The 26,613-nt window shown below is 35.0% G+C and overlaps 1 protein-coding gene across 9 annotated transcripts in view; it reads left to right on the top strand.

The window, feature by feature from the left end:
• RIF1 (replication timing regulatory factor 1) overlaps positions 1 to 25,155 on the top strand; it is a 68,311-nt gene extending 43,156 nt beyond the window's left edge. For 6 of the 9 annotated variants that reach the window (XM_036023510.1, XM_028508685.2, XM_036023511.1 and 3 more), the window contains 14 exons: positions 629 to 671; positions 1,580 to 1,782; positions 2,358 to 2,457; positions 6,287 to 6,406; positions 7,383 to 7,534; positions 7,895 to 7,975; positions 8,057 to 8,111; positions 8,459 to 11,728; positions 14,866 to 15,012; positions 15,297 to 15,374; positions 15,461 to 15,576; positions 16,169 to 16,322; positions 18,485 to 18,593; positions 19,070 to 25,155. In XM_036023510.1, coding sequence (XP_035879403.1) covers positions 629 to 671; positions 1,580 to 1,782; positions 2,358 to 2,457; positions 6,287 to 6,406; positions 7,383 to 7,534; positions 7,895 to 7,975; positions 8,057 to 8,111; positions 8,459 to 11,728; positions 14,866 to 15,012; positions 15,297 to 15,374; positions 15,461 to 15,576; positions 16,169 to 16,322; positions 18,485 to 18,593; positions 19,070 to 19,284 — 4,843 coding nt within the window. In that variant the 3' untranslated portion in view covers positions 19,285 to 25,155. The remainder of the gene's footprint in view (positions 1 to 628; positions 672 to 1,579; positions 1,783 to 2,357; positions 2,458 to 6,286; positions 6,407 to 7,382; positions 7,535 to 7,894; positions 7,976 to 8,056; positions 8,112 to 8,458; positions 11,729 to 14,865; positions 15,013 to 15,296; positions 15,375 to 15,460; positions 15,577 to 16,168; positions 16,323 to 18,484; positions 18,594 to 19,069) is intronic. The other 3 variants (XM_028508686.2, XM_036023513.1, XM_036023514.1) reach the window with 2 other exon arrangements.
• The last annotated feature ends 1,458 nt before the right edge of the window (positions 25,156 to 26,613 follow it).

Genomic DNA, 26,613 nt, shown 5'->3' with positions numbered 1-26,613 from the left:
TTACAGTTGAACATATTTGTACATAAAACATTTGCCAAGTAGAACAAGGTTGTACAAGTGAAATTGGTTCAAAGAGATAACCACGTTTAAGTTTCTGAATTAATTCCCAAAGTTTGTATTAATTTACATTTAATTAAAACAAGTAATGCCTAAAAATGGAAAAATTGTAAGTAACACTTGAAAGCAGTTCTAATGATTTATCAGTGTTCTTTATAGCAAACTTCTGTGGTTAAATCATACTACAACTTGTAGTTTATAAAACTCAGAAAGTTTTAAGAAATTATAAAGTACAAAATAGAACCTCAGATCTATTAACTTTGGGGGAATCTTTTCTTACAGTTCTTAAGCTTCATCAGAAATAATTTATTCTTTTTTGATTTAAAGGTACAGAAAACAAGTAACTGGTATTAATACTTCGAGAGTTTATTCCAGATGTTTTATGTGATTCATTTTTAAAACGTAGGCCTGTATCATACTTAATGTTTGCCAGTTTGATGTTTCTTTAAGGTCTTTGGGCACCTTTTTAAATCAGTGTACAGGCATGTCTCATTTTTATGTCTGCATTTTGATACTTTTAGGTTTAGCCTTCTATAATATAAATGATGTTGCATGTTTTCTTTCTTCACAGGCTTGGTGAAGTTCCTAAAGTGTATAGTTGTATGAACAATAAGGTAAAAATCGACAATTAGCCATAAACTTGCTTTTATGGTGAGACCAGTGTTAGGGTTTAAATAATTGTCTTCCTTAAATATAATCCTGCTTATTTTAAAAGGGATTGTTTTTATACTTCAATTTTATTGCACAATTAATAACATGACATAGGAATAATCAAAGGATAGTTTGCTTTGTTTGTTTAAAATATGCTCCTTTCATAGGGTTTGCAAATGAAGAACCTGGGCCTGCCAGAATTAATTCAGGCTCTCTGGACTTCTTTCCCAGTTCTAAAATCCATATGCTTTATCCATCCTAGTGGCCTTCAAACTTGCACCTGCTCCAGAATTACGTTGGAAGTCTTGTTAAAACACAAACTCTAGGCTTTAGCCTTGGAGTTTCTTGGTGCCTGAGAATTTGTATTGCAAATTCCCAGATGATACTGATGCTACTGGTTCAAGGCCCATAGTTTGAGAAGCACTGAGCTATCGCCTCTCAAACACTTTTTCTTAGTCTGGTTCACAGCAAAGTTTTTACTTTTTTCAAAGGATAGTTTTTTTAAAGAAGGATTTAATAATGTTGCTTTACATTCATATAAGTCATCCACTCCTGTCTCGTCTCTTTATGTGTAGGTAATTGGTTTCAATGGTTTACATTTATAACTGTATACACTATTAATCTATTGTAATTGATAGGAAAACCTAATTTTTGTTATGACATTATTCCAAGTTAACTCAAATGATAACTTATCAGCATATAATGAGTAGTGTATATTTAAGGTGATGGATGGGAGTTTTTTAAAAGCCATTTGAATTTTAAAAATTGAAATAGTCACATGATCTGTGAGTTTTTAAATTTAGTATGCTTTATGGGGGTTTTGTTTTAACATTTCCAAGTGTTGCCCTAATAAACTTTTCCTTTTTCCTAGTTAGAAAAGCTACTAGGAGAAATGATTACTTGTCTACACTTCAGCTACACTGGAACTTATGACAGTGAACTACTTGAACAGATCTCCCCATTATTATGCATAATGTTTTTGCACAAGAATAAACAGATTCGAAAACAGAGTGCTCAGTTCTGGAATGCCACATTTGCTAAAGTGACAATGTTGATTTATCCTGAAGAGTTAAAGTATGCTAATCACAAAACTCTTTTATTTAGTTACTGTATTGTGATAGTGTAATTTTTGGGTTTAAACATAACTTTTTTATGAGGAATTACTACAGGAGATTCCTTAATCAACATACTGTTATGTAAAGTACGTGGTAATTATTAAACATGACTTGATTGTTTGTTTGGTTTTTAGAGTCATAACCTGTTGGTTTTAGGAACACACAAACCAATATGAAATTACCTTATAAGAGAAACACAAAGGGCAAGAAATTGGTGACTGTTAAATCTGTGCACACGGGTATCTAGTGTAATAGTCTACATTTGTTTGAAATTTTCCACAATAAAAATTTGGAAAATTTGAGTTTTTTAAAGAGAAAATTTGGAATCTAAAGTATTTTAGCAAAAATTTTAAATACTGCCAGTAATTTCTCCCAGTTTTGTATGTGTAGAGTAAGAAATAGTCTTTACGCTGGATGTAATTTGCCACTTTAAAGTTATAATCAAAGTGTTCTTGTTAACATAATGAAGACTCAGCTGTACTTGACTCAAGATGTGTATGTTTATGTTGTATTTTGTTTTGTTTTGTTTTAAAGACCAGTACTAAAAGAAGCCAAACAAAAAAATTTGCTTCTGTTGCCTGGTTTGGAAAATGTTGACATTTTGGAGGAATCCAGTGGACCGTATTCAGATGCAGTAAGTTTGGATGGTGTATTTATTTATTTATTGTAGTTTTGAATGATGTTTGATTAGTCTGTTTATTGGGTTTCAATGTAATTTTTTAAAATTATACTTCATTGTTTATGCTACTACATTTGTCCTAGTTTTTCCAACTTTGTACCTCTACACCAAGTCTCCATACTCCCTCTGGCAGCCCCCCTACCATTGTCCATGTCCCTGGGTCATATCTATGTGGTCTTTGGCTACTCCATTCCCTGTTCTATACTTCACATGTCATGACTATTCTGTAACTGCCAGTTTGTGCTTATTAATCACTTCACCTTTTTCATCCATCTCCTGGTCCCTCTCCCATGTGGAAACAATCAAAACTCTCTATTGTTCTGTATTTGTTTTACTTGTTTGTTTATTTTGTTTTGATAAAATCTATTGCCACTTTATTGTTCATATTTGTTATCTTCTTAAATAAGACCCTTTAGTATTTCATATAATACTGGTTTGGTGGTAATGAACTCTTTTAGCTTTTTCTTGTCTGGGAAGCTCTTTATCTGTCTGTCCTAAATGATAGCTTTGCTGGTAGAGTAATCTAGGTTGTAGGTCTTTGCTTTTCATCACTTCAAATATTTCTTGCCAGTCCTTTCTCATGTATGAAGTTTTTGTTTGTTTGTTTTAAGAAATCAGCTGACAGTTGTATGGGAGCTCCCTTGTAGGTAACAAACAGCTTTTCTCTTGCTGCATTTAAGATTCTCTTTGTATTTAACCTTTGGCAGTTTAATTACGTTGTTTCTTGGTGTGGGCCTCTTTGGGTTCATTTTGTTTGGGACTCTGTACTTCCTGGACTTGTATATCTATTTCTTTCACCAAGTTAGAGAAGTTTCCTGTCATTTTTTCAAATAGGTTTCTAATTTCTTGCTCTTTCTCTTCCAGCACTCCAGTGATGCAAATGTGGTATGTTTGAAGTTGTCCCAAAGTATCCTTACATTATCCTCATTTTTAAAATTTTTTTTCTTGCCACTCTGATTGTTCTGGTAGTTTTTTGCTTCCTTATGTCCCATATTGCTGATTTGATTCTCAGCTCTAGCTACTCTATTGTTAATTCCTTGAAAATTGTTGTATTTTTCTTAAAGTTATATTTATTTCTAAAGAGGGAGAGAAACATCAATGAGCAATAGAAACAACTGTTGGTTGCCTCTCGCATGTCCCCAAAAATGGACCTGGCCCACAACCCAGACATGTGCCCTGACTGGGCATCAAACCAGGAACCTTCTGGTTCACAGGCTGGCACCCAGTCCACAGAGGCATACCAACCAGGGCATGATTCCCTATAAATTGCTCTTTATGTCAATTAATGTATTGTTTCTGACTGGATCTCTTTCATGCTGGTTAGGTCCTCACTAAGTTCCTTGAGCATCCTTGTAACCAGTGTTGTAAACTCGACATCTAGTAGGTTGTTTGTCTCCATTTTATTTAGTTCTTTTTTGGGAGTTTTGTTCTGTTCCTTCATTTGGGCCATGTTTCTTTGTCTTATTTTTGCAGCCTTCCTGTGTTATTTCCATGTATTAGGTAAAGCTGCTATGTCTCCAGACTTGATAGCATGCCTGATGTAGTAGGTGTCCAATAGGGTCCAGTGGCACAGCCTCCCCTGTTACCCAAGCTGGGTATTCAAGGTGCCTCTACTGTGTAGGCTGTATACACCCTAGTTGAGCCTAGATTGCTCTTAGCATGTCCAAGGTCAGCCATTGCCTCTGTTCTGTGTAGGGTCACACAGCATAAGCCAGAAAGCAATCGGCATATGGCAGCTACTTCTTCTGGGCTTGGAGTTGTCCAGGAGAGGCCAAGCTGTGTACCAGGGTCAGCTGCTAGTAGTGCTGGGCCTGGGGTGACTCAGCCAGAGGAGGTAGGGGGCTTGCTGAAGTCACATGCTGCTTGTTTGAGGGAATTTAGGAAAATTTGAAGCATGGTCCAGGACAAGCCGGTTGGGTAGGCCTAAAAAAGTTGGTTGGGGCAGAGCCTCAGGTAATCATCAGGGTGGGGCAAACAGTGTAAGCCAGGTTGATAGAGTCTCAGATAAGGTGTACACTGTTGGTTCTGAGGCTCTCTTGGGGGAGGGCTCAGAAAAGGAACAATGGCCTCTGCCAACACTTTTTGTCTGGGAGAAAGATGCCCCCCAGGTCTTGCCATGATGCTGGACAATTCACTTACTTCCTATATAGTTCTGATGCCTTTGAAACTGCTACCCTGGCACAGGAACTCAGATGGCATGAATTGGAGTAAGTCTCTGTATGGGTTCTTGAAGAGGAACTGTCTGGGGTTCCAACAGTTTCTGTCTTACACAGCCTCAATTCCTGATGGTTTTTATAGCCAGAAGTTATGGATACTTACCTTCCTGGGCTACAGGCTCTGATGTGGGGCTGGGACCCCTCATTCCTGAGATAACCATCTTGATTTTTCTCTGCCCCAGGTGGGTATGGGACCAGTACATGCTGTATCTCTGTCCCTCCTGCCCATCTCAGTGTGGTTTTCTTCTTTAATTTTGTAGTTATAGGGCTTCCTTTCACTTCAGTCTCTGATGGTTCTGAATGATGCTTGTTCTATAGTTTAGTTGTAATTTTGATGTGGTTGTGCGAAAAGGTGAGCCATGTTTATCTACACTACCATCTTGACTGGTAGTCCTTCAGTATGCATCATGATTTCCCTCGTGTGAGCATGCATCACAGCCTACCATTAAAATCCTCACTGTAATTTTTAAAAGGATAAAAACTTGATAGACTGTCTGGTTGAAGTGGTAAGCAAGTACAACCAGAATATAGATGCTTTATAATACAGGATTTTTTCCATAAACTCAGTTGGCTGGCTTGAGAGACTACAATTAATTCAGGGCAGTAAATGTCACCATAGGTCCCTGTGTAAATAATCTCTGGTGGTTGTTCATTAATGATCTCTTGAACTATGACATCTCATGCATACTGTTTTGAAAAGGTTGTAATTATTAAAATACATGGTTAAATATTGCTGTAGATGAATTAGGAGTAATAACTAGCGTGTCCACATCTAAGCAAGAGCTACCCTTTATTTTCCCATTTCTTTCCATTGAATCATTTCTTCTGTCAGAAAAATACCTCTTTGCTATTATCTATTTGGACCAAAGGTAGTTTGGCTAATGAATACTTGGTTACTATATGAAGATTAAGGAATGAAAGCATGGATACCGTGTACCATGTGAGGTAGAACATCCTGAGACACCTTTTTTCTTCAGTAAGTGTAGTCTAGTTGTTTTTTGTTTAGAACCTGTAAAGGAAAAAAAGTGGTATAGCTAGCTGAGTACGCTATTTAGTTTTGGTTTTTGGCTAAAATTAAAAATGGTTATTGAGACTTGAGATTTGCTTATTGTAACTGGGCCTGAGAAACCTACATAGTCTGTTGGGAAGAACATCATGGTTGATCTTTTCTATCATGCATGCTTTATTGTTGAATGTTTAAAGTTTTATAGCTTTAATTTTTTTTCTAGAACTATTTCTAGCAGTAAGAGAGGAGTATTAGAGTCTGGTAATTTGATTTATTTTTATAGTATTTATGTGATGTATCTTATTTTCAGAATTCATAAAAATTAAGTGCTGAAACACAGCTACAGTATATGAAGGGGATACCAAACCTGTGTGCTGTTAGTGAATTAGTGCCTTTCTTTTCTTTGACATGATTTTACTAGGGTTGAATAATTTCAAAAGAAATTTGAAATGAGTATTTATCACAATGGAATTTTTAAAACATGAAAATGAGAAATAAAACAGTTGTACTTAACAAAATGTGGTGTTTTGTTTTTTTGTTGTTGTTTTTTGTTATCAAACAGACAGAAAATTCACAATTAAATATGAAGATAAGTGGCATGGAAAGAAAGTCAAGTGGAAAAAGAGATGTTTTTCTGACACAACCAAAGGGTACAAAAGAAAAGATGAAATCACCAGCCAACGTATGTTTTTCCAGAGTTTATTTCATAGAACTTTTAAAGTATGTGATAGCTTGAAAACACACAACTTCTAATTGGAAGAAAATGCTATTAAAGACTAAGAAAAGATGAGATTGCAGGAGAATATGAATTTAGTCCAGAAAGACTATATTAGGATGGCATGATAATCTAGAAGCTTTGGGAGGTGATTTCTTCTTTGTAAAATTAGGTCTGCATAATACTTAGCATCCAGTAAGTATCAGCCTCATTGAGATGGAATTGAACTAGATAGGAATAGCTATAACATAGTTAGTATAAGAGGGAAAATATTTTTAGAACTTATGCTTTTGACTAGGAGCAAAATGCCTAGGCAAGAAATCTATTTTAACCTCAAATCTAAAACTAAATATCTTGCTAGCTTCCATTTAACCAATTTTTGGACAGTAATTCTCTTTTCCATGACCTCTTAATAAAGGATATTCTGGAATCTTGAGGGTCATGGTCCTGGAAAAGGGAAAGTTATTTTTGAAGAAAATTCCAATGTAGTCTTATAGCAATGGTGAAGTAGAATGGAAACAATAGTCATGCTGAAAATGTGTAAAAATAACATTATATTACCAATGTAGGGCATATTATTTTGGCAAGTGAAACTTGACTATTTCATGGTTTACCTTGAGAGCCACAGATACACTGTTTTCCTGCCAAACATCTTGATTTCTGTGTGTTAGCCTGAAAAACATTTGCCCATGCTTTGTTGGTAAGCACACACTTGGCTACTTTTTAAACTGGTGTAATAATTTTTATTTTCTGAGTATTAGAGAAAATGAAGGGAAGGGATAGTGCACTAATTGTGTTTAATCAGGAATTATAGTATGGATTTAAACTTAAAACTTCCTTCTCGCTATCAAAAATCTTACAAAATCTTGGAAGAGAGATTTATTGAAGTATTGGAAAATAATTTGGCAACTCAAATGTACATTTACTTTTTTAACATGTGCAGTTGAAACTAGAATCTTCATCCCCCAAAACAAAGAGTGAAATGCCTTTGGAAGAAGAAAAGTCTATTGAATTTGTGTTTATACCTCCAGAAGGAAATGAAGCAAAGGAAAGAATACTAACTGAACATCAGAAAGAAGTACTCAAAACAAAGAGGTTTGTAGTCCTGTTATTTTGAATTGGGTATTTTGTAATTACATTTGGATTTCCTGCTGCAGACTATAACTTAGTCTTTAGAACTACGATACTGTGTTTACTATACTATATTTTAATGCTGAGAAGATATACTATTCATAATTACATTTCATTATGTATAAAGTCTTCTTAGTAATGCACCTAATGTTTCTAAACTGAATTCTTTTATTGAGGTAATGTGGGAACGGAAGGTGATGTAGATAGTTTCATGGAAAATGAGCATCTAAGCCTTAATTTCATTTTGTTCTTGAAAGAGAACTAGATATAGAATTGTGGTTTTAATTTTTAATTGTAAGAATAGCAAATTTTTATCTTTTCCAGGTGTGATATTCCTGCCATGTATAATAATTTGGATGTTTCACAAGATGCATTATTTTCTCAGTATAGTCAGGAAGAGCCTATGTAAGTATGGAAGCCACTGAAGTAACTTTTTTTTTTTTTTTTTAAGTTTTTAAAAACTATTCTAATTCATATTTATTTCAGGGAAATTCCTGGTTTACCTGAAAAATCAAAGGAAGATTCCAAGATGATATTTAAGGTATATTTGGTATTTCATATTTCAGAGTTTTTCAAATAACTCTTTTTCCATTATGGCATCTCATTTTCATTTTAAGATTTGCTGTTTAATCTCTTAACTCCCATTAGCAGATTTTAGCAGAATTATAGTCATTGGTTGGGTGGGGGTGGTTTTTAGATGTATTTGGCTTTATTGAATACTTACAGTTAGAAGCAAATTAATGGGCATCTACCACCACCTTTGGAATATTTGCAAAATTTTGAAAGTACATGGTTGCATTTTAAATTACTGAGGTTTCCCACTAAAATTTTCCCAGTAAGTCAGACTTGTTTGCAGGTTAATCTTTATATATGTACATTTCTGTGCAGGAGGAAGAAATGAAGAGTGACATTCCCATTACTCAAGATGTTACAGAAAACTGTGGTATGGAAGAACATCTTGAAAAGACTTCCCTTTCAAATAATGAGTGTGGTTCTGTTGAAAAAACCAGTCTAGGAATACTGAACAATAATGATGATGCCAGGAAAAAGGCTTTAATTTCATCAAAGAAAATGTCAACTGAATGTGCATGTAGTGCAGAAAACACTTCTGGTGCCAGCAGTAGCTCAGTTTCTAAGGCTACCATTCCTGGAACACTGCCACAGCCTGCAAGTCGAAGGCAAAACTTCATTACTTTGGAAAAGTTTGATGGTTCAGAAAACAGACCTTTTAGTCTGTCCCCCTTGAATAATATGTCATCAGCTGTTATAGTGAAAAATAACCAAGAAAGCATGACTAAAACAGACATTCCACTAAAAGCAAAGAAAAGAGAAGTGGCTCTTTCAAGATCTGACTCTGAAAAGGCAGTGCATGGGAATAAGCGAACAGGCCTAAGGTCCAGTAAAGCTGAACAAACAGGGAATAAAAGATCTAAGCTGTTAATGAGATCTGATCAGGAGAAAAATACTCAGGAACCAGTTGAAGGCTTGGTAACCTTAGAAAGTAGTAACACAGCTGGTTTGCTTAATCAAACAGAATGTGTGTTAGATAATCAGACTTCTCTCTCTGAACCTGTAGTGGAACGTGAAGATGCAATGCCTAAACAAACAATAGAAAATGCTTTATCAGAAAACAATACTGTAGAGGAGAAAACCTTAGGAAGTAATTTGGAATCCAAAGAAAATACACCCCCAGCCATAATACCGTTGGATCAAATGGTAAATGAAGATAGTCATGTTCAGATAACTCCAAATCAGAAAACCCTCAGACGATCTTTAAGGCGACGTTCAGATATATCAGAGGCTACCAGTGATAGCCAAGATAAGGAAAATAATCACCAAAAAAAGGAAAAACGTAAGGATTCCTCAGAGCCCTCAGTCTTTTCCTCAGAAAAGACTCCTCAGAAGAGTCCATTACATGTAAAAGATGATGTGTTACCTAAGCCAAAAGTGACTCCTGAACAAAATGTACAGGAAAGTTTAACTGAGAAAGATACTTTACATCAGAAGACTTTTGGGGAAACTAGCAGTAATATTGAAATTGACAAAAATAGAAGAAAACCAGACCCTGAGAATATTAAATCTGAGGGAGATACTGCCCAGGACATTACAGATAAGTCCTTTGAGAAACCAGTACGGGGACGAACACGTTATCAAACAAGAAGAGCATCCCAGGGTTTACTTTCCAGCATTGAGAACTCTGAATCTGATAGTTCTGAGGCAAAGGAAGAAGGTTCTAGAAAGAAGAGATCTGGAAAATGGAAAAACAAAAATGGTGACAGTGTTGACATTGAAGATAAAGAAGAGAAAACAGAAAAACAGGAATGTGTAAAAATTGAAAATCAGACACATGATTATAAAGCAAATTCTGAGGTGGACATAAATATAAAATCTCAGATTTGTGAAAAAGATGAAAGTAATACTGTAGTTCTTCAAGATTCTATTCTACCCTCAGATTTATCTCAAGTTTGTGATCTGTCGAATAGTTATGAAGGAAAAAGTAAAATGAACAAATGTGCAGAACTTTCCTTTTCAAATTCTTCTGTAGCAGAATTGAATTTAAGGACTAGAAATGCCAGTAAGAGATTATATAAACGAGATTCCATAGAAAATAACAGTGTGGAAGAATGCTCAAAAATAGGGATATCGGACATTTCTTTGGCTTCTGAAAAAATTTTTCAAGCACCTGAGTGCCGACACAAGAGAAGTAGGAGGGTTAGAAGATCTAAAGGTTGTGATTGCTGTGGAGAAAAACTAAAACCTCAAGAAAAGTCACCTCTTGGATTAACTAATACAGAAAATTACAATGTAAAGGTCAGTGAAACCAAAAAGATAGATGTGCAAACACCTCTGACTGTATCAGAGACTTCTAAAGTTGATATGTACTCTGAGGTTAAAATTTTAGATGAGCATCATAGTGTGAATTTTCATTTGGGTCTCAAGGAGGAGAACGATACTGTTAATGATTCATTAATTGTACCTGAAATTGAGTTGAAAGAAAATAATCAGTACTCTCTTCCTTCTGAAATAATAAATTTTAAAGAAGAAGCTTGTGATATGGATTCTGAGAAAGCAGTAGCTGTTGAAAGCCAAGAGCCATCCAATAAAAAATGTAAAACTGTTGACCCATGTTTAGGTGATTCCAAAGATAGTTCACCAGAAAGTTCTACTTTGGAGACCAAAGAAGGAAAGCCAGAGGCTACTGGGAAAAGGGACATAAGTACAGAGAACATTGTTAATGTTGAAGCAGATGCATGTAAAGTAAAAGGAGAATTTAGTCCAGAAGAAGTAGAAGCTGTGGAATTAGATGTGGAATGTGATAATAAATCAGGAGCTAGCTTCTCTGAACAAAAGAATGCCAAAGCTGGTATTTTTAAGGAAGAGGCAACAGAGGAAAAGAAGAAAAGAAGCGATGAATCTGAAGTAGGTGTAGCTGAAGTACTGAATGCTGAAGAAACAGTGAGTGAGGAATTTAATTCAGCCATTGGTCATCCTGATAATATCACACCTGTAAAAGTAAGAGCTCACATCGAGGTTTCTGAACAAATAGCAGTTGGGGGACTACATGGAGGAAATGGTGAACCGGATACAGGCTCATCTGAAATGGAAAATTGTGAAGGAAGAGTGGTTGATGAGGTGAATGCTAAAACTGATCATATTAGTGAAATGGAGACCGGGGACTTGACTACAGAAGCATCAAAGCCTGTAGAAGCAGAAACAAACGGAATGAATATAGAAATTGACAGTTTTGTTCCTGACACCCTTGAGACAAGCACTGAAGAAGGAAAGGTTAATTATAATAACACTGAAACAAACATTGTACTTAATAAACCTGAAGAAACAAAATTAGATGACAGTCAAATGAAAGTGGAAAATAATGGTGAAATTTTATCAGAAGTTCACCATACTTCAGAGAAAGTGAAGGAAACATCACAATCACTGACATCTGAAAGAGCAATCTCTGGGCTGATAACAGAAGACAATAATACATCTCCTCAAAAATTAAATGAATTTGATCCTTTCCTTTTGTCAGCAACTGACAGTCCTAGCAGTATGCAGACACGCTGTTTCTGGTCTCCTTCGGCCTCTCCATCCAGCAGCATTTTAAAGAGAGGACTGAAAAGACCTCAAGAAGATGAGATCTCATCGCCTATTCACAAGGTAGGGGTTTGAGGCTCAATATTAATGACCTATGTTTAATTAGAATATTTTGGCTATATTGTGATACCTGGTGAGTGACAGAATATTAGACTATTGTGACCACTTGCTTTGAATATTTACCATGATGACTAAGGAAAAGGGCAGGTAGAAAGACAAGTGTTCAGAAAAGGAGACTGAAGTCCTTAGGTACTCCATTATTTCAGGACACTAAAAACCTTTATACAACTATGAACATTGTTTACCATTTTCAAAATTGATGAGAATTTCTCATTATTTCTTTATGGTTTTTATAATATATGGAAAAGTAGATTTAGAATGTGATATAAAGCAGCTTTTAGTTAGCCCTTGTGTGTACTAGAAGATTATACTGATTCAACATTCAGAGGTTTATATAAACTCTTATTTCCAGACCTTGCCTAATTTAAAAAAAACCTTTTAGGCTGTGCCTTCAAGCTCTGGATATAATTTCATTTATAATTATTTTTTTATTCACTAAACAATTAATACTACCAGTCTTGGTGTGGCTGCTTTATATTCTTAGTTGTAGGACTTCCATTCAGCTAGATTTCGGGTGGTTCTGTAATGTGTTGCGTTTTTGATGTGGTCATGGGAGGATGCCAGTACTGCATTTATGAACACCACCATCTTAAATTGATTGTACTATTTACATACAGTAGAGGAAATTGTTCATATATACAAACATGTGTAAAGATATAATGATACAATTTTGCCTTTAGCAGGCATATTGTGAAGACTTCCTGGATATACCAAAAATTTTTATACTAAGAATTCAGAGATTAGTCCCTGGAAAGACATCACCTCTTTTGAGTTTTTTGTTTCTTTTGGTTTGGTTTGGCAGCTCTTACTATTTTTTTTTTTTTAGGTATCTTATGTTTAATTATGTAGGCCATAGTATAGTATTCTTGAAAAGTTTATGAAGATGCAGTGCATTGACAGTTATGTCTTCATTATACTTTACTTTATTCCCTGTGCCTTCCCCAAGCTTGGCCCACTGGCCCTTTTCATCTGTTCTATGAAGTGCCTGGCATTCTGTTCCTTATTCATATTAAAATAAAAGTGTTTCCTTTTCATCCCCCCTCCTTTGGCAATCATTAGTTTGTTCTCTGTAACTATGGGTCTGTTTATGGTTTTTGGGGGGGGGGGGTTAGATTTCACAGATAAGTGAAATCAGATGATACTTGTCTTTCTGTCTGACTTAGCATAATACCCTCAAGGTCCATTCATGTTGTTGCAGGTGGCAAGATTTCGTTATTTTTTTGTTGAGTAATATTCCATTTTATTCCCAGTCAGGATACATGCCTGGGTTGCAGACCATGACCCCCAGCAACCGCACACTGATGTTTCTCTCCCTCTCCCTCGCGCCCCCCTCTCTTTCCCTCTCTTTCCCTCTCTCTCCCTCCCTCCCTCCCTTCCCTCTCTAAAAATAAATAAATAAAATCTTTAAAAAAAATATTCCATTTTATGTATATGTCACATCTTTACCCATTCATCTATTGATGGACAGCTAGGTGTTGGCTATTGTAAATAATGCTTCAGTAAACATGCTACATATATCTTTCCAATAAATGTTTTTGTTTTCTTCAGGAAATACTCAGGTGGAATCGCTGGGTTATATGACAGCTCTGTTTTAATTTTTTGAGGAATCTCCATGCTGTTATCCGTAGTGCCTGTACCAATTTACAGTCCCACCAACAACGTTATAAGTGTTCCCTCTTCTCCACATCCCTCTCCCCTCCTCCCTTATCCCAACACTTGTTATTTGTCATATTTTTTTATGGTAGTCATTCTGACAGGTGTGAGGTGGTACCACATTGTGGTTTTGATTGGCATTTTCCTAGTAATTAGTGATGTTGAGTGTCTTACAAGTCTGTTGGCCATCTGTATGCCTTCTGGAGAAATGTCTATTAAGGTCCTCTGCCCATTTTTAATTGGATTATCTTTCTGGTATTAAAACTGTGTGAATCCCTTTATATATTATGTATATAGACCTTATCAGATATATTATTTGCAAATATCTTCTCCCATTTTATAGGCTGTCTTTTTGTTTTGTTGGTGGATGTCTTCGCTATGCAGAAACTTTTTAGTTTAATGTAGTCCTGTTTAATTAGTTTTGCCTTTGTTGCATTTGCCAAAGGAGATTTAACCAAAAGTATATTGCTGAAACTGATGTCAGAGAGTTTACTGCCTGTAGTTTGTTCTAGAAATTTTTAGTTTTAGGTCTTACATTTAAGTCTTTAATCCATTTTAAGTTTATTTTTGTATGTGGTGAAGAAAGTGGTCCAGTATTTGTGTGTGTGTGTGTGTGTGTGTGTGTGTGTGTTTATTGAAAAAAATCTGTCTTTACCCCATCATATATCCTTACCTCCTTTGTCCTAGATTGTATAAGTGATTTATTTCCAGGTCTTCGGTATGTTTTAGATTGTTAATACAAATTAGTTATATTTTATTTGTAGTGTCTCATATTTCATTTTTATTTAGGCAACAGTATAACATATTGTAGTTTTCTATAGCAGACATACAGAATCTGCAGACTTTTTGAAAATCAAGACTAGGAAACATTTATATACATATTTAACAATATAAGTTCTCTGTTATATGTTTATGTTAAATAGCTGAATGAGTGAACATATTGTAAGAGTTAGAAGAGATTAAAATGACTTCAAGCTGGAGTTAAGAAACAAAAATTGTCACCCAGTTGCTATGAGTTTGGTACCCTCAAAGAGTTTAGAACAGAGAGGAAGATATACCAGAGGCCAATTAGTATTGCGTCTACCTTTTTACCTGTTCTTTATAGTCACTGTAGTTAATAGTTAAGCCCATAAAGTTAGTAGAATTGGATTATACTATTTTAGCTGTCACATGCACTTTCATTAAGTTTCTGCTCCTGTCCGTTTCACTCTTTGTTGTTCTAGAACATAGGTTATTGGAATGACCTGTGTTACTATCTGTGAAAGCAGTTACTAAGGAGAATTACAGCTATGTGCAGTTGGTTTCTGGTGAAATAAATTAAAGTTCTAAGCCTACACTTTATTTTGGGGTACCTTATAGTAGAATTTATGGTGTTCTCTTTAAGAGCTTTAGTTTTGTTAAATAAAAACATGACCTGTGTTTTTTAGGTTCGCCGTGTCTCATTTGCAGATCCAATATATCAAGCAGGATTGGCAGATGACATTGATAGGCGATGTTCTATTGTTAGGGCGCATTCTTCAAATAGTTCTCCCACAGTAAAAAGTGTTAAAACTTCACCTACTGCACAATCTAAGGTAAGCTGTATATGTATGCATAGAATTGTGTTGCATAATTTGTCTTAAAATTAACTAAAAAAAACTTGTTTGGATATATTGTTTTTTCATCTGCTACTTAATAAGCAGACAAGAGGGGGTGGTAAGAGGCAATGATGACCCAGCAAGTAATTGATTACGTACTTGATTACATTTTAGATTTTCTGAAAATATTAAATCATTGCAGTCTAAGTGGTGAGAATAAAGTTGTAAAATTGTAGTTATCTAGGGTTCTGAGTTTGTTTTCTCTCCTTTCTTCTATCTAGCATAATACTACTACAAGCAAAGGATTTCTGTTCCCAGGATCACGTAGCCCTAAATTTAAGAGCTCAAAGAAGTGTTTAGTAAGAAGTGCTTTAGTTTTCATGCAATTTTTTTTCATGTTTAAGTAAGGTGATCTCTTTTTAATGGATTTGAAATTTATTCTAAGATTACAGAAATGGCTAAAGAATCCATACCATGCCCCACAGAAAGTATTTACCCGGCTTTAGTGAACTGTATGGCACCAGTTGACATCATTTTACCTCAGATTACGTCAAACATGTGGTAAGTGGCTCTTTAGGCTTTAGCTTATTCTTAAAAATGCACCCTATTTAAGAAAATGATCAAGGTTCTCATATTTAGGATTGACTTACATGCATCTTTACACACATTTTAGAAATAAATAAAATTTCAAGTGAGAAGATGGGCCAGATAGAACAGTAAGAGAAGTATTTGTCATAACAGCTGACATAAATTGTGTGCTTATTTGCCAGGTGCTGTGCTGACCTCTTTGTATACATTATCTTATTTAATCCTATAAACCCTGTAAGAGTAGTAGTATTTCCACTTTATAAGATGAACTTTACAAAGGTTAATCCACCGAAGTCAAGCAGTCATAATGTTAGTGAAACAATAGGCACACACTGGGTTTAGTTTGATTCCAGTGCTATTGCTTAAACTAGGCATATACATCAGATTAAAATTTTTAGTTTTAAATTAAATGTACATATGCTTGTCCTTAAAAGACGTTAGGTAGGCCTATATAAATTGATTTATGATTGAACTTACACCAGGAAACTCAACTAGATAGGCCCTCACAAATAGAATAAATATAAAACTACAATGACCTTCTACCTTTTTCTCATTGTCTGTTCAGGGCAAGAGGACTGGGACAACTCATTAGAGCCAAGAATATAAGAACAATTGGTGATTTGAGTACTCTTACAGCATCCGAAATAAAAACACTTCCTATTCGTTCTCCAAAAGTGTCCAATGTAAAAAAGGCTCTCAGAGTATATCATGAGCAACAGGTAAAAACTTTCACATCCAAAAAAAAAACCCTTTTATGTCAGCTGTAAATCTTGTACAAACCAACCCTGTGCCACCTAATGGTGTTGCTGTCAACAGTAGACTGCATATACAATGATGTCCCATAAGATTATAATGGAACTGAAAAATTCCTGTCACCTACTGACATCGTGGTGCAAATGCACTACCTGTTTGTGATGATGTTGGTGGGAACAGACACACTGCACCGCCAGTCATATAAAAATGTAGCACATGCCGTTACGTACAGTGCTTAGTACTTGATCATGAACAACCACGTTACTGGTTTATCTATTTAGTTCACTAAACTTTGCTGTTATTTTAGACTACTCTTTCTACTTATGCCAAAAATAGTTTGTTGTGAAACAGTCTTCCATGTTACTTGACTACATCTCTTGATCGCATCATTTTGCTTATGCTCGGTTTAATCTTACTGTTTTCTACAGGAACATGCTCTACAGGCTTGTAGCCTAGGAGCAATAGAGTAATCATACAGTGTGCTTGTGTAGTAGCCTATTCTGTCTAGGTTAGTATGAGTATACGCTATGATATCACACCAACAAAATTGTCAGACACATTCCTCAGAATGTGCCCCGTTGTTAACTAGTGACTGTAAATGATCTAGCAATACAGTTACATAAATTTGTTCTTAAACTCTACATACTTAAAAGGCCCATTTCACGGCACTGCCCTTTTATTCCCTGTCCTTACAGTCAAGAGTAACTTAAAAGGTCACTTTATAGTTCCACAGAGAAATCTTGCTCCTTTTATCTCGAACTAGTCTCATGCAGTGCACCTCTCAACTCTCTGAATTCTGTTGTGTCACCTTCTCTCATTCATTTATACAAAGTCGGTGATTGGTTTCATGGCTGCTGTTTTTAAAACCCTGATGTTAAAATCTTAACATTTACAAAAATCTTGCAGGTTTGTAATTAATAGTGTTTTGATTTTGATATCAAACACAATTGTGACTTTTTTAAAAACTTGTTCTCTCTGTGACCTTTTTGCACAGAAACATTTTGGGTCATTCGTGTTTTTAGAGTTTCTGATGAAAGCCAAAATTCTTCCCCTTAAAAAAGTATATATGGAGCCCTGGCTGGTGTGGCTCAGTGGATTGAGTGCCAAACTGTAAACCAAAGGGTCGCTGGTTGGATTCCCAGTCAGGACACATGCCCGGGTTGTGGGCCAGGTCCCCAGTGGGGGCCATCTGAGAGGCAACCACACATTGATGTTTCTCCCTTTCTCCCTCCCTTCTCCTCTCTAAAAATAAATAAAATTAAAATGTATATATATATAGAGAGAGAGAGTTTTGTGTGTCATTTCAGAAGGGTTCACAGACTCCTGAAACCAGAGGTCTTTTATGTATCTAGTAACATACAAATTTGTGAGTAAATGAAAAAATGGTCTATTAAAGGTGAAAACCATCATTGTATATTAGAATTTTTGAGTCTGGAGTTTGCTAACTACTGAAGACTTGAAAGTCCCATACTTAATATTACTTTGTGGTTTTTAAAAACATCTGTTAGCTTTTTTAAAACCCCAAAAACTGTGTTACTAATTTTCAGTCTCATGGATCGAGAATTTAGTTTCTGAAATATATTCTGTGGTCCATGGGCTCTATGAATTGTCTCTAAAAATTAAATAATTTTTTAAAAGCTGCTTTATTGAGACATCCACATACTGTAAAATTCACTCCCCCACCACCCCAACACACAATTAAGTGCTCATTTTTACAGAATGTTTACAAAGTTACACAACCACCACTGCGGCCTAATTTTAGAACATTTTTATCATTCCAGAAAGAAACCTTTACAGCTGTTAGCATCCTTATTTCCAACCTCTAGGCAATCACTCATCCTTTTCCTCTGTAGGTTTGCCTGTTGCAGACATTTTGTAAAAATGGGGTCATATAACCTGTGGCATGTTATGACTGCCTTTCACTGAGCATAATGTTTTAAAGAATCACATGTAGTTTTTTGTCTTCTAAGTAGAACATAGTTTCTTAGCAATATTTGCTAACAAGCTAATAATAACTTGATGGGCTATCATATTCTATTTCGGTGTTAGTACTATCATTAGTCCTATTAAAAGTAACTGAATTTGTTGGTTTTGTTTTTGTTTTTACTGGTCTGAATGTATAATCAAGGTGAGGTCTCGTGGATTAGAAGAGATTCCTGTTTTTGATATTTCTGAAAAAAATGTAAATGGAACCGAAAATAAACCTCTCTCTTCTGATGAAGACAGACTTGCTTCAGGTATATTTTAGTGAAGTGAGACAATTTTATTTACAAGATCAGCTGACTTTCTTGAATTATTTTGTTACGCTTTTAGTTTTAATTTTATTATGCCTTGTGAATTACACAAGTTTTTCCTTTTTTGCACTAGTTGCCAAGTACTTAAAAAAAATAGTTCATTTTACTTCAAGTCTAGTTGCTATTTTCTAATTGTCAGCTCTACTTCATTAAGGTCTAAAATAAATATATGAACTAAATACTGTGTTATGGTTATACTTCAATAAAAATGAAGTAGTCTGGCAATTTCTTGAATGGCACAGAATAAGCTATGATAGATTTTCCTGTTGTTTGATTTCTTAAGGAACGGGTACATACCTTAGCCTAAAGTTTCGGTTTGAATCCTAGGCGCATAAACTTCTTATTAACTTGAAAGGAGATGTATACAATTTAAGTTTTATCTGAAATAGATCTAATTGTGCTTTTTTTCCCTCTCTTAGATTTAATTGATCCTGTTGCTTTAGAGACTCCATTATCTAAAAATCTTGTGGCACAGGTTAGTGCACTTGCTCTTCAGCTGGATTCAGAGGATCTCCATAATTACTCAGGAAGCCAATTATTTGAAATGCACGAGAAACTTGGTAACATGGCAAACTCTATAATAAAAAATCTGCAGTCACGTTGGAGGTCACCAGCCCATGATAATGTTATTTAGTATTTTAAGAGAAAATTGAAGGTTTTTTTAATATCACTGAATTTCTTGATTTATAAAATGCTTTAAAATGTAGCATCATTTCAGACTGAACATTTGCAAAGTTGGTAACATTTTAGAACCTGAAGGGAGATAGCTTATGTTCATTATGTAAGGTCATTTGTTTTTTCTGTAGTATGTATTTTCTTGGCTGCTATGCATACTTTTTCAAACATTTACATATTGTATCGAAATGTGAAGATAAAACTAGAAACAAGAATACATTTATTTCACTTAAACTCATGCATATTCTGATGACACATTTTCTGTAAACCTTATTTGAAGTGAAATTGAAATTATTTGGGTTTTTTCCCCTTGAACTGATAAAAGGTGTTTATACTTGATTTTTTTGTTTTATTTATATTTGTTGTGCCTGAGGTTTAAGAAATTTGTTCTTGGTAAAACACCTTATATCCTAGGTAAAAGAATTAGAATATTTTCACAGATGTCAACTTTGGACAACTTTCAAGGAAAATACCAAAACGTTCAGCTTTTGGGTTAAAGTATTAGAGCAGAATTTACTTACTGAGATGTTCATTTATTTGCATTAGCAAATATTTGTGCAGCACCATTTGCCTGTGAAAATGTACTCATGAGACATAGTATTCATTTTAAAGTGCATGACTACTTGTACATTCTGTATAAATTACAGTGTTTTTAATTTATAAATTTCAGCTTACATTAATTGTGTGACTTTCTGTAGCTTCTTGTGAATACCTTTGTTTTGTTTAATAGAGACATATTTTGTATATATTAGGTACTGATATATCAGTATGGGCTATGGAAGTGCTTCATGGACTTGCTGCAGATGTTTGTAGGATTCTCTATTTACAAATAAAACAGCAAATAGTTTTGTACTTAGTAAATACTCTTAGTTAAAACATGAGTTTATTTTCTAAAGTAACCAGAATGGGTCAAATTATAGAAATATGAGAGCGTTACATGACAAGTTTGCTATTTGTAGATACACTTTTTATCCTTTTGGTTTGGAAGAGGGTGTCAGCCCCTAGGAAGCATGCCTCATTACATTTCTTTTTAATGGAGAGTTAGAATATTTTCATTACAACGCAGACTATAAAAAATGTCAAATTTATCTGCTCTTTTCACCTGCACCTAAAGCAAACTTGGAAGAAATCTAAAACTCCTTTGAAATATGTATGTTTTGCCTCGTTTAAAAAAAATAGGGTGTATGTAATTATAAAACATTCATAAATTTTACTGACTAGATTAGTGCCTCACTTCCCATATTTGTTCTGACTTTTTAAATAATGGCAGTATCTCTAATTTATTCTCTGAGTAGAAGGAATGAGCAATCTCATTTTCATACTGGGTTCACAGCTAGCCCCTACTTGAAAACGCACACAGTATTCCAAGTTATAGAAAGTCTAATCCTTGTGTGTAATTTAGCTCCTATATTCAGAAGGGGACCACCATCCAGCCACAATAAAAGGGTCTTTTGTAATTATAAATCCATTATCATTACAAATATTTTGGAATCTAACTTTAATAACTATATACCAAGGATGGTTTTAAAAGCAATTCCGGGAAATTGAACTGAGGATTGTAACTTGAAGTAACTAATGAAAAATAAGAATATTTTTAACAGAATTATAATTGCAGCTTATATTGTCTGTTATTGCACAAATGATGTATGACAGTAAAGAGGCATATACGTTTTTAGTGGACAAGTGTATATGTGTGTTTGGAGGAGTCATTTATCTCATAACTACATATTTTAATATTTGTGTGAACCTAACTTACTTGTTGGTAGAATTGAAGGTCTTTGGGGAGGTGAAGAGTATAGCAGAAAGCCGGACCAAAGTGATTAACATTTATTACTTAGATCATTGAATTTGATACAATCACAGGTATTAATTGAAAAGCATTGTGATTCAACAGCAACATATTTTAAAATATTTGAGGGCAAAAACTGTTAGCTAAGTCTTTATCGTTGATATAAATGTATCTTTGAGGAACCTTATGTTCAATATTCTTGCCTTAAAATTTTCTGCAAATTTTTCCCTGAATGATTCCTGAATAGCAAAATGCACTAATGTTCTTTGATTAGCTCCATTGTGTTGTTTCACTATTAAAGTGAAATCACCTTTGGCAGATATTTTCTAAATGGTTAATAAAACAAATGACAATTATAATAGCACTCAGATGTGATCTCTTACTATGCATTTATTAAAAGAATCTAGTTGCATGCAGAAGCATTGTATAATTTTTTATGTTCCAAAATGGATTTCATAGTGGATTTAAATTTTCAGTATTTCAATGAGCCCATTAAAAATTCTCTGCTACTTGAACAAGTTTGAAAGCCACTGTTGAACAGTGCGTGGCTTTAGCTATAATTTGATACAGTAAGGGGTTAGTCAGGTTAAGTAATAATGCTTTTGGATAATCCTGCAAAAAATAAGATTTAAATCTGAACACTAAGAACATGGGAATTCATGATGTTGCCTGTGGATTTTTTTTTTTTTTTTCGTACAGCTTGAAGGTAGTCAGGAATTCTGTTATATATGAAAGAAGCATATGACTGCTAAGAAAGTTAGCTTATATATTGCCTAAAATAAAAATGGCATGGCAAAAAACAAAATGAGGGGGAAATAGGAGGTGTACAAAGTGTACAAGTAGAATTTTTTTTTTTTTTTTTAAGGTAAAGAGTAAAACTGTAAGTGCTGTTTTAAAAGCTGGGTTAGTTGAAATTTAACAGAAGAGGAGTTAAGATGGATGATGGTTCATGTTTTCCTTCAATGCCATGTCTTCCAGTTTTGACTTGATAATCTAGTAGGAAAGGCCTGGGTTCCATTTCATATTCTTCATTATTGATTTTTTAGGGAGATCAGTTGTAAACATTATTAGGTTAAGACTTGAGCACGAGGGAGGAGCTGTTTGCTCATTCATACAACCCATGTCCAGTTTATTCTCAAGCCTTTTGAAAGGTCTTGTATTTTTTATACAAACAAAGACGTTTTTACTTTTAACAGTGCTTCTCAAACTTGCATTAATGTGTGAAAATGGTGATTCTGATTCAATAGATCTGTGGTGGAGCCTGATGATTCATTTCTAAAAACATCTAATATGACCCATACAAAATACTGATGTCTACAGATTACACTTGTAGTAGGCAGACTGAAGAAGCTTCAAGCTGTGAGTTTGGTTTTGATAGCCCAAGTACATTTAAGTCCTTAGAATTATTGCCACAAAAAATAAAAGCTAGTCCTTTAAAAAAACTTTTTAAATTTATGAGTTAGAGACAGAGACTGGTCTTGAATACATCAGTTTAAACTTCAGATTGTAAAAAAGAATTCTGCCTCTTGAAGCCTTTTTAATATGGAAGATTTATGTTTTTAAGTAGGCAGGTAGTTAAGTATTTGATATTACAAGGAATCTCATTAAGCAGTTTGAACAATGAGTCTTACAGGTATGTGTGGATTGTGTTGTGGGTTTTTTTTAATATAAAGGTAAATTTTAAAATATTCGAGATGACATTTTGTCTCTAAATGAGTCTTGCCTTCTAAGTTATGGGACTTCATTATTTTATTCATAAACATTGATAACAGACTACCCCTAAGATTAATTTGGCAGTAAAGCTAGCAACGCCAAAATAAGTCATGTGTGATTGTACTGATGAAGACCTCTGGAGGCTTTGCTGTACCGTGACATGGTTGAAACTCCTATTTCATTGTAAAGTGCAGTTAGAAAGACAGTTGAATAATGACATTCTCTGAAAATGAGTTTTTCTTGGCATTTTGTTAAAGCATTGTATTTCCCTCATATTTAAATACTTTTTTTGGTAAGAGCTCCCCTCATCCAAAGCACTTAAAATATAATCAAAATATAATCAGAAGTTAAGTAATATATTAATCAAAATTTATTGACTGCTTGATCTGTAAAACAAATCTGGGCTCGGTGGTTTCTGGTGGCCCAGTTAATATGTTACATGCCAGGCTTTGTGTGTTGCCTTTTGAAAGCATCCATTAAAGTCTGAGTCACATGGATTTGAAGATGTATAGACACTTGGTGGAACAGCAGTCTCACAGAATTATTAGTGTTTATTCAGTTCTTATAATAGAATGTTAAATTTTCCAATGTGATCTTAACCATTTTTTCCCTTTATATACCAAGCCTTTCACCAAAAAAAAAAAAACAGTTAAAACCAAACATGAAGTGCCAAGCTGTAAATGCTTACTCCCCTGAAATACACTGTTAGAATACAAGATAATCTTTCTTTACCTGAGAGTACAAAAAATTGAAGGCAGTATTTAAATTGATGTCACAGTGAAGAAAAACCTACCTAGCTTTTGTCCTTATTACAGAGTAAACATTATCTTTAGGCTATAGCCTTCTGATTTTTAATTGTGGGTAAAAGTAAGCTTATTAGACAACAAGCTTATATGCTGGTAGAGATTGGTATACTGGTAAATGATAAAATTTTCAAGGAAAGACATCATTAGTTTTTAAATGGATAAAATGCACATAACTATAAAGTTCACCTTCAAAATAGTGTCGTGGAATATAGTGTAACAGTTACTATGATGCTTAATTGAAAAATAATTAAAGAATATTTTTATAGAATGGGAACTTTGAAATAGAAAAATAGAACTAAGAACAGAATCACTTTTAAATACAAAAGCAAAGATAGCAGTCTTATCTAGTACATTTTTATAGAGCAGAGGAGGATAAATTACAGCCTGATACCTTTTTTAAAATAAATACTATTAGCTAAGAATGGTTTTTACATTTTCTAAATGGCTGAAAAAAGTCAGAAAAATATTTGTGGCATATGAAAATATGAAGTTAAAATTTTAATGTCTGTAAATAAGGTTTTATTGGGATACAACTGTGATTTTTACATTAATTACCTTTGTTGGCTTTCCTGCTACACTGAGTTTAGTAGTCTGAGTGTAGTGGTCTGTATTACCTAACATTTACTGTCTGACCATTATATAAAGTTGGCTGATTCCTGTTGTAAAGGATAGTTTTGTTCACACATGGCATGTTGTCAGTTTGGTTATGTGCTTCCAGCTGGCAGAAAGGGGATCTTTGCTTCCTTCCTTCATTTCTGTTGCTGTTATTCAAATTTTACTTTATAAAATGGATTGGATTCCCCTGATTCCATTTATGTCTTACTATTGCTGAAATACGCAATATTTTAAGAGATATTAGTACTTTTTAGGAGCACTTTTTCTTTTCCTTAAACTGTTAAGATAAATATAATCAGTGTGCTTGCCATGGCTATTCATGGACCTCGATGTGTCAGCGAACGGCATCTGGCACTAACTGGTTAAGTCACAGTTTGCTTTCTGTGTTGGTGAGTAACTGGATTAGTTTTAATCTAAACACTACCTCCTGTGGATAGACTTGACTAATACGCACTTAGAGAAAGACAAGAGAAGCCAAATCATGTATAAAAATATTACATGTATTAGCCCTGTAATATTTTTCTTCTCATGACTTGATAAACTTTCTAAGAGAGCTTAGTTTTGCATTCAAAGTATTTATATTTGGTAAGTCAAATAATTTAAGTTGAAACTTCACAGAAGTACCTGTTCATTCTTCAGTTAACTGCACTAGTAGTCCGGAAATAAGGGTGCAGTCCATTTTATCTGTAATGCTTCATACAAGGTTTGCAGCAGATGGCCCTCTACTAATAGAGCATTTTCAGGTTCATTATGAATGGGTTGAGGGAGGGAAAAAAATCTTACGATTCACAGTAAAACTTTTCATGAACTATTGAGAATTGACTGTTATCACTTGCCAATTGAAACTGGATGTTGAAATATTTTAAAGAAATGCACTTTAATCTGAAATAAAACTATAAAAACTAAACCACTCTGGTATGTGTTTGCTTGATTTGAGGTTTTAATTTTTTAAAAAAAATTTTACTGAGACCTGAAATGAGTAAGAATATCCAAATACCAATTTAAACATTTTAGCTTGTTTACAGGTGTTCTGTTTTATGGGTTCCACACATTTAAATCCATATTTTTAAATGGGGGGGGGGGGCAACTTAGTGATGTTGGCAAGATACCATAGTATTAGTTTATTATTGCCAGACTGAGTGGTTTAAACAGCAAAATTATTGTCTCAGTTCTGGAGGCTAGAACTCTGAGATCAAGTATCAGTAAAAGCTGTGAAGAAGGCTAACATGAATCTCCCCTAGCTTTTGGTGGTTTGCTGGCAATTTGGCTTCCTTGGAGTATAGAACCATCACCCCAAGTTCTACCTTCATCTTCACATGATGTTCTGTTTATTTGTCCAAATTTCCCTATTTTATAAAGGCACCAGTCCCATTAGATTAGAGCCCACCCCTATGACCTCATCTTAATAATTTCTGCAATTACCCTCTTGACAAGGTCCCATCTGAGGCAGTGGAGGTTGGGACTTCATGGATTTGGCCGTGGGGGGTGGGAACATACAAGAGAGGAGCATAGAGTAGTTCCAGGAGTACTGGTTATGGAGGGAGCCGAGTTTGAGTTCTGGCTGGAGTGTAAATGTCACTTTTCTTTATAACCTCTTGATGACTCTCAAGACACTGGTTCTGTGCAGCCTGAGGTGTTACGAGTGTGGTTGTCAGGATAACCAGACAAAGGACCTCCTCGGTGTCTGCACCAACAGAAATGGGGGCTCAGACAGACCGTGGCTGGAGCTAACAGGGAAGAGTTGAGCAAACAGGAAAACTTGAACACCACATATTGCCAGTGTCCTGGAGGTGTCCATTGTGATTTAATTTCCAGGAAATGGGATTGCTAGGAATCACTTTCGGATAATGGAAGCATTGGAGGGGTAGGCACAGAACAAGATTAACCATGAGCTGATTAACTTTTGAGGCTATGAGGTGGGTATGTAATAAGTTAGGTTGGGGTGGGAGTGGGGAGCAGAGGGAGAAACTGATCCAGAGAGCCAGCACCTACCCCTCCCCCAAAGGGAGGGGGGTGTGGAAAGCAACCTGGGAATGAAATGAGCTGGGATGTGATAGGTTTCTGCACTCTGGAGGAAGGTAACAACTGGTGAGCTTGTGATGCAGGCTGCGTAGAGCATGCATAGCCTGAGAAGGTCACAAGACGTGGCAAGATGACACCCTGTATGGGGGTAGATAGACAGCTGCACCCCTGCCTGTGCCTAGAAACTGCCCCCTTCTGCAAAATGTTGGCTGGAAGAGAATCAAAAGACACTAGGGAGCTGTCAAAATGGCAGACACCCTGTAGGCTGACACACATGGTGGACATTGGCTAGAACTGGCAGACCCAGGGACATTCCCACAGCACGTGGGTTTGGAGAGGGGAC

The sequence above is a fragment of the Phyllostomus discolor genome, chromosome 4 (genome assembly GCF_004126475.2).
Source record: "Phyllostomus discolor isolate MPI-MPIP mPhyDis1 chromosome 4, mPhyDis1.pri.v3, whole genome shotgun sequence".
Lineage (NCBI taxonomy): Eukaryota > Metazoa > Chordata > Mammalia > Chiroptera > Phyllostomidae > Phyllostomus > Phyllostomus discolor.
The sequence above is the reverse complement of the archived record's forward strand: the minus strand, read 5'-3'. Positions and strand labels throughout refer to the sequence as shown.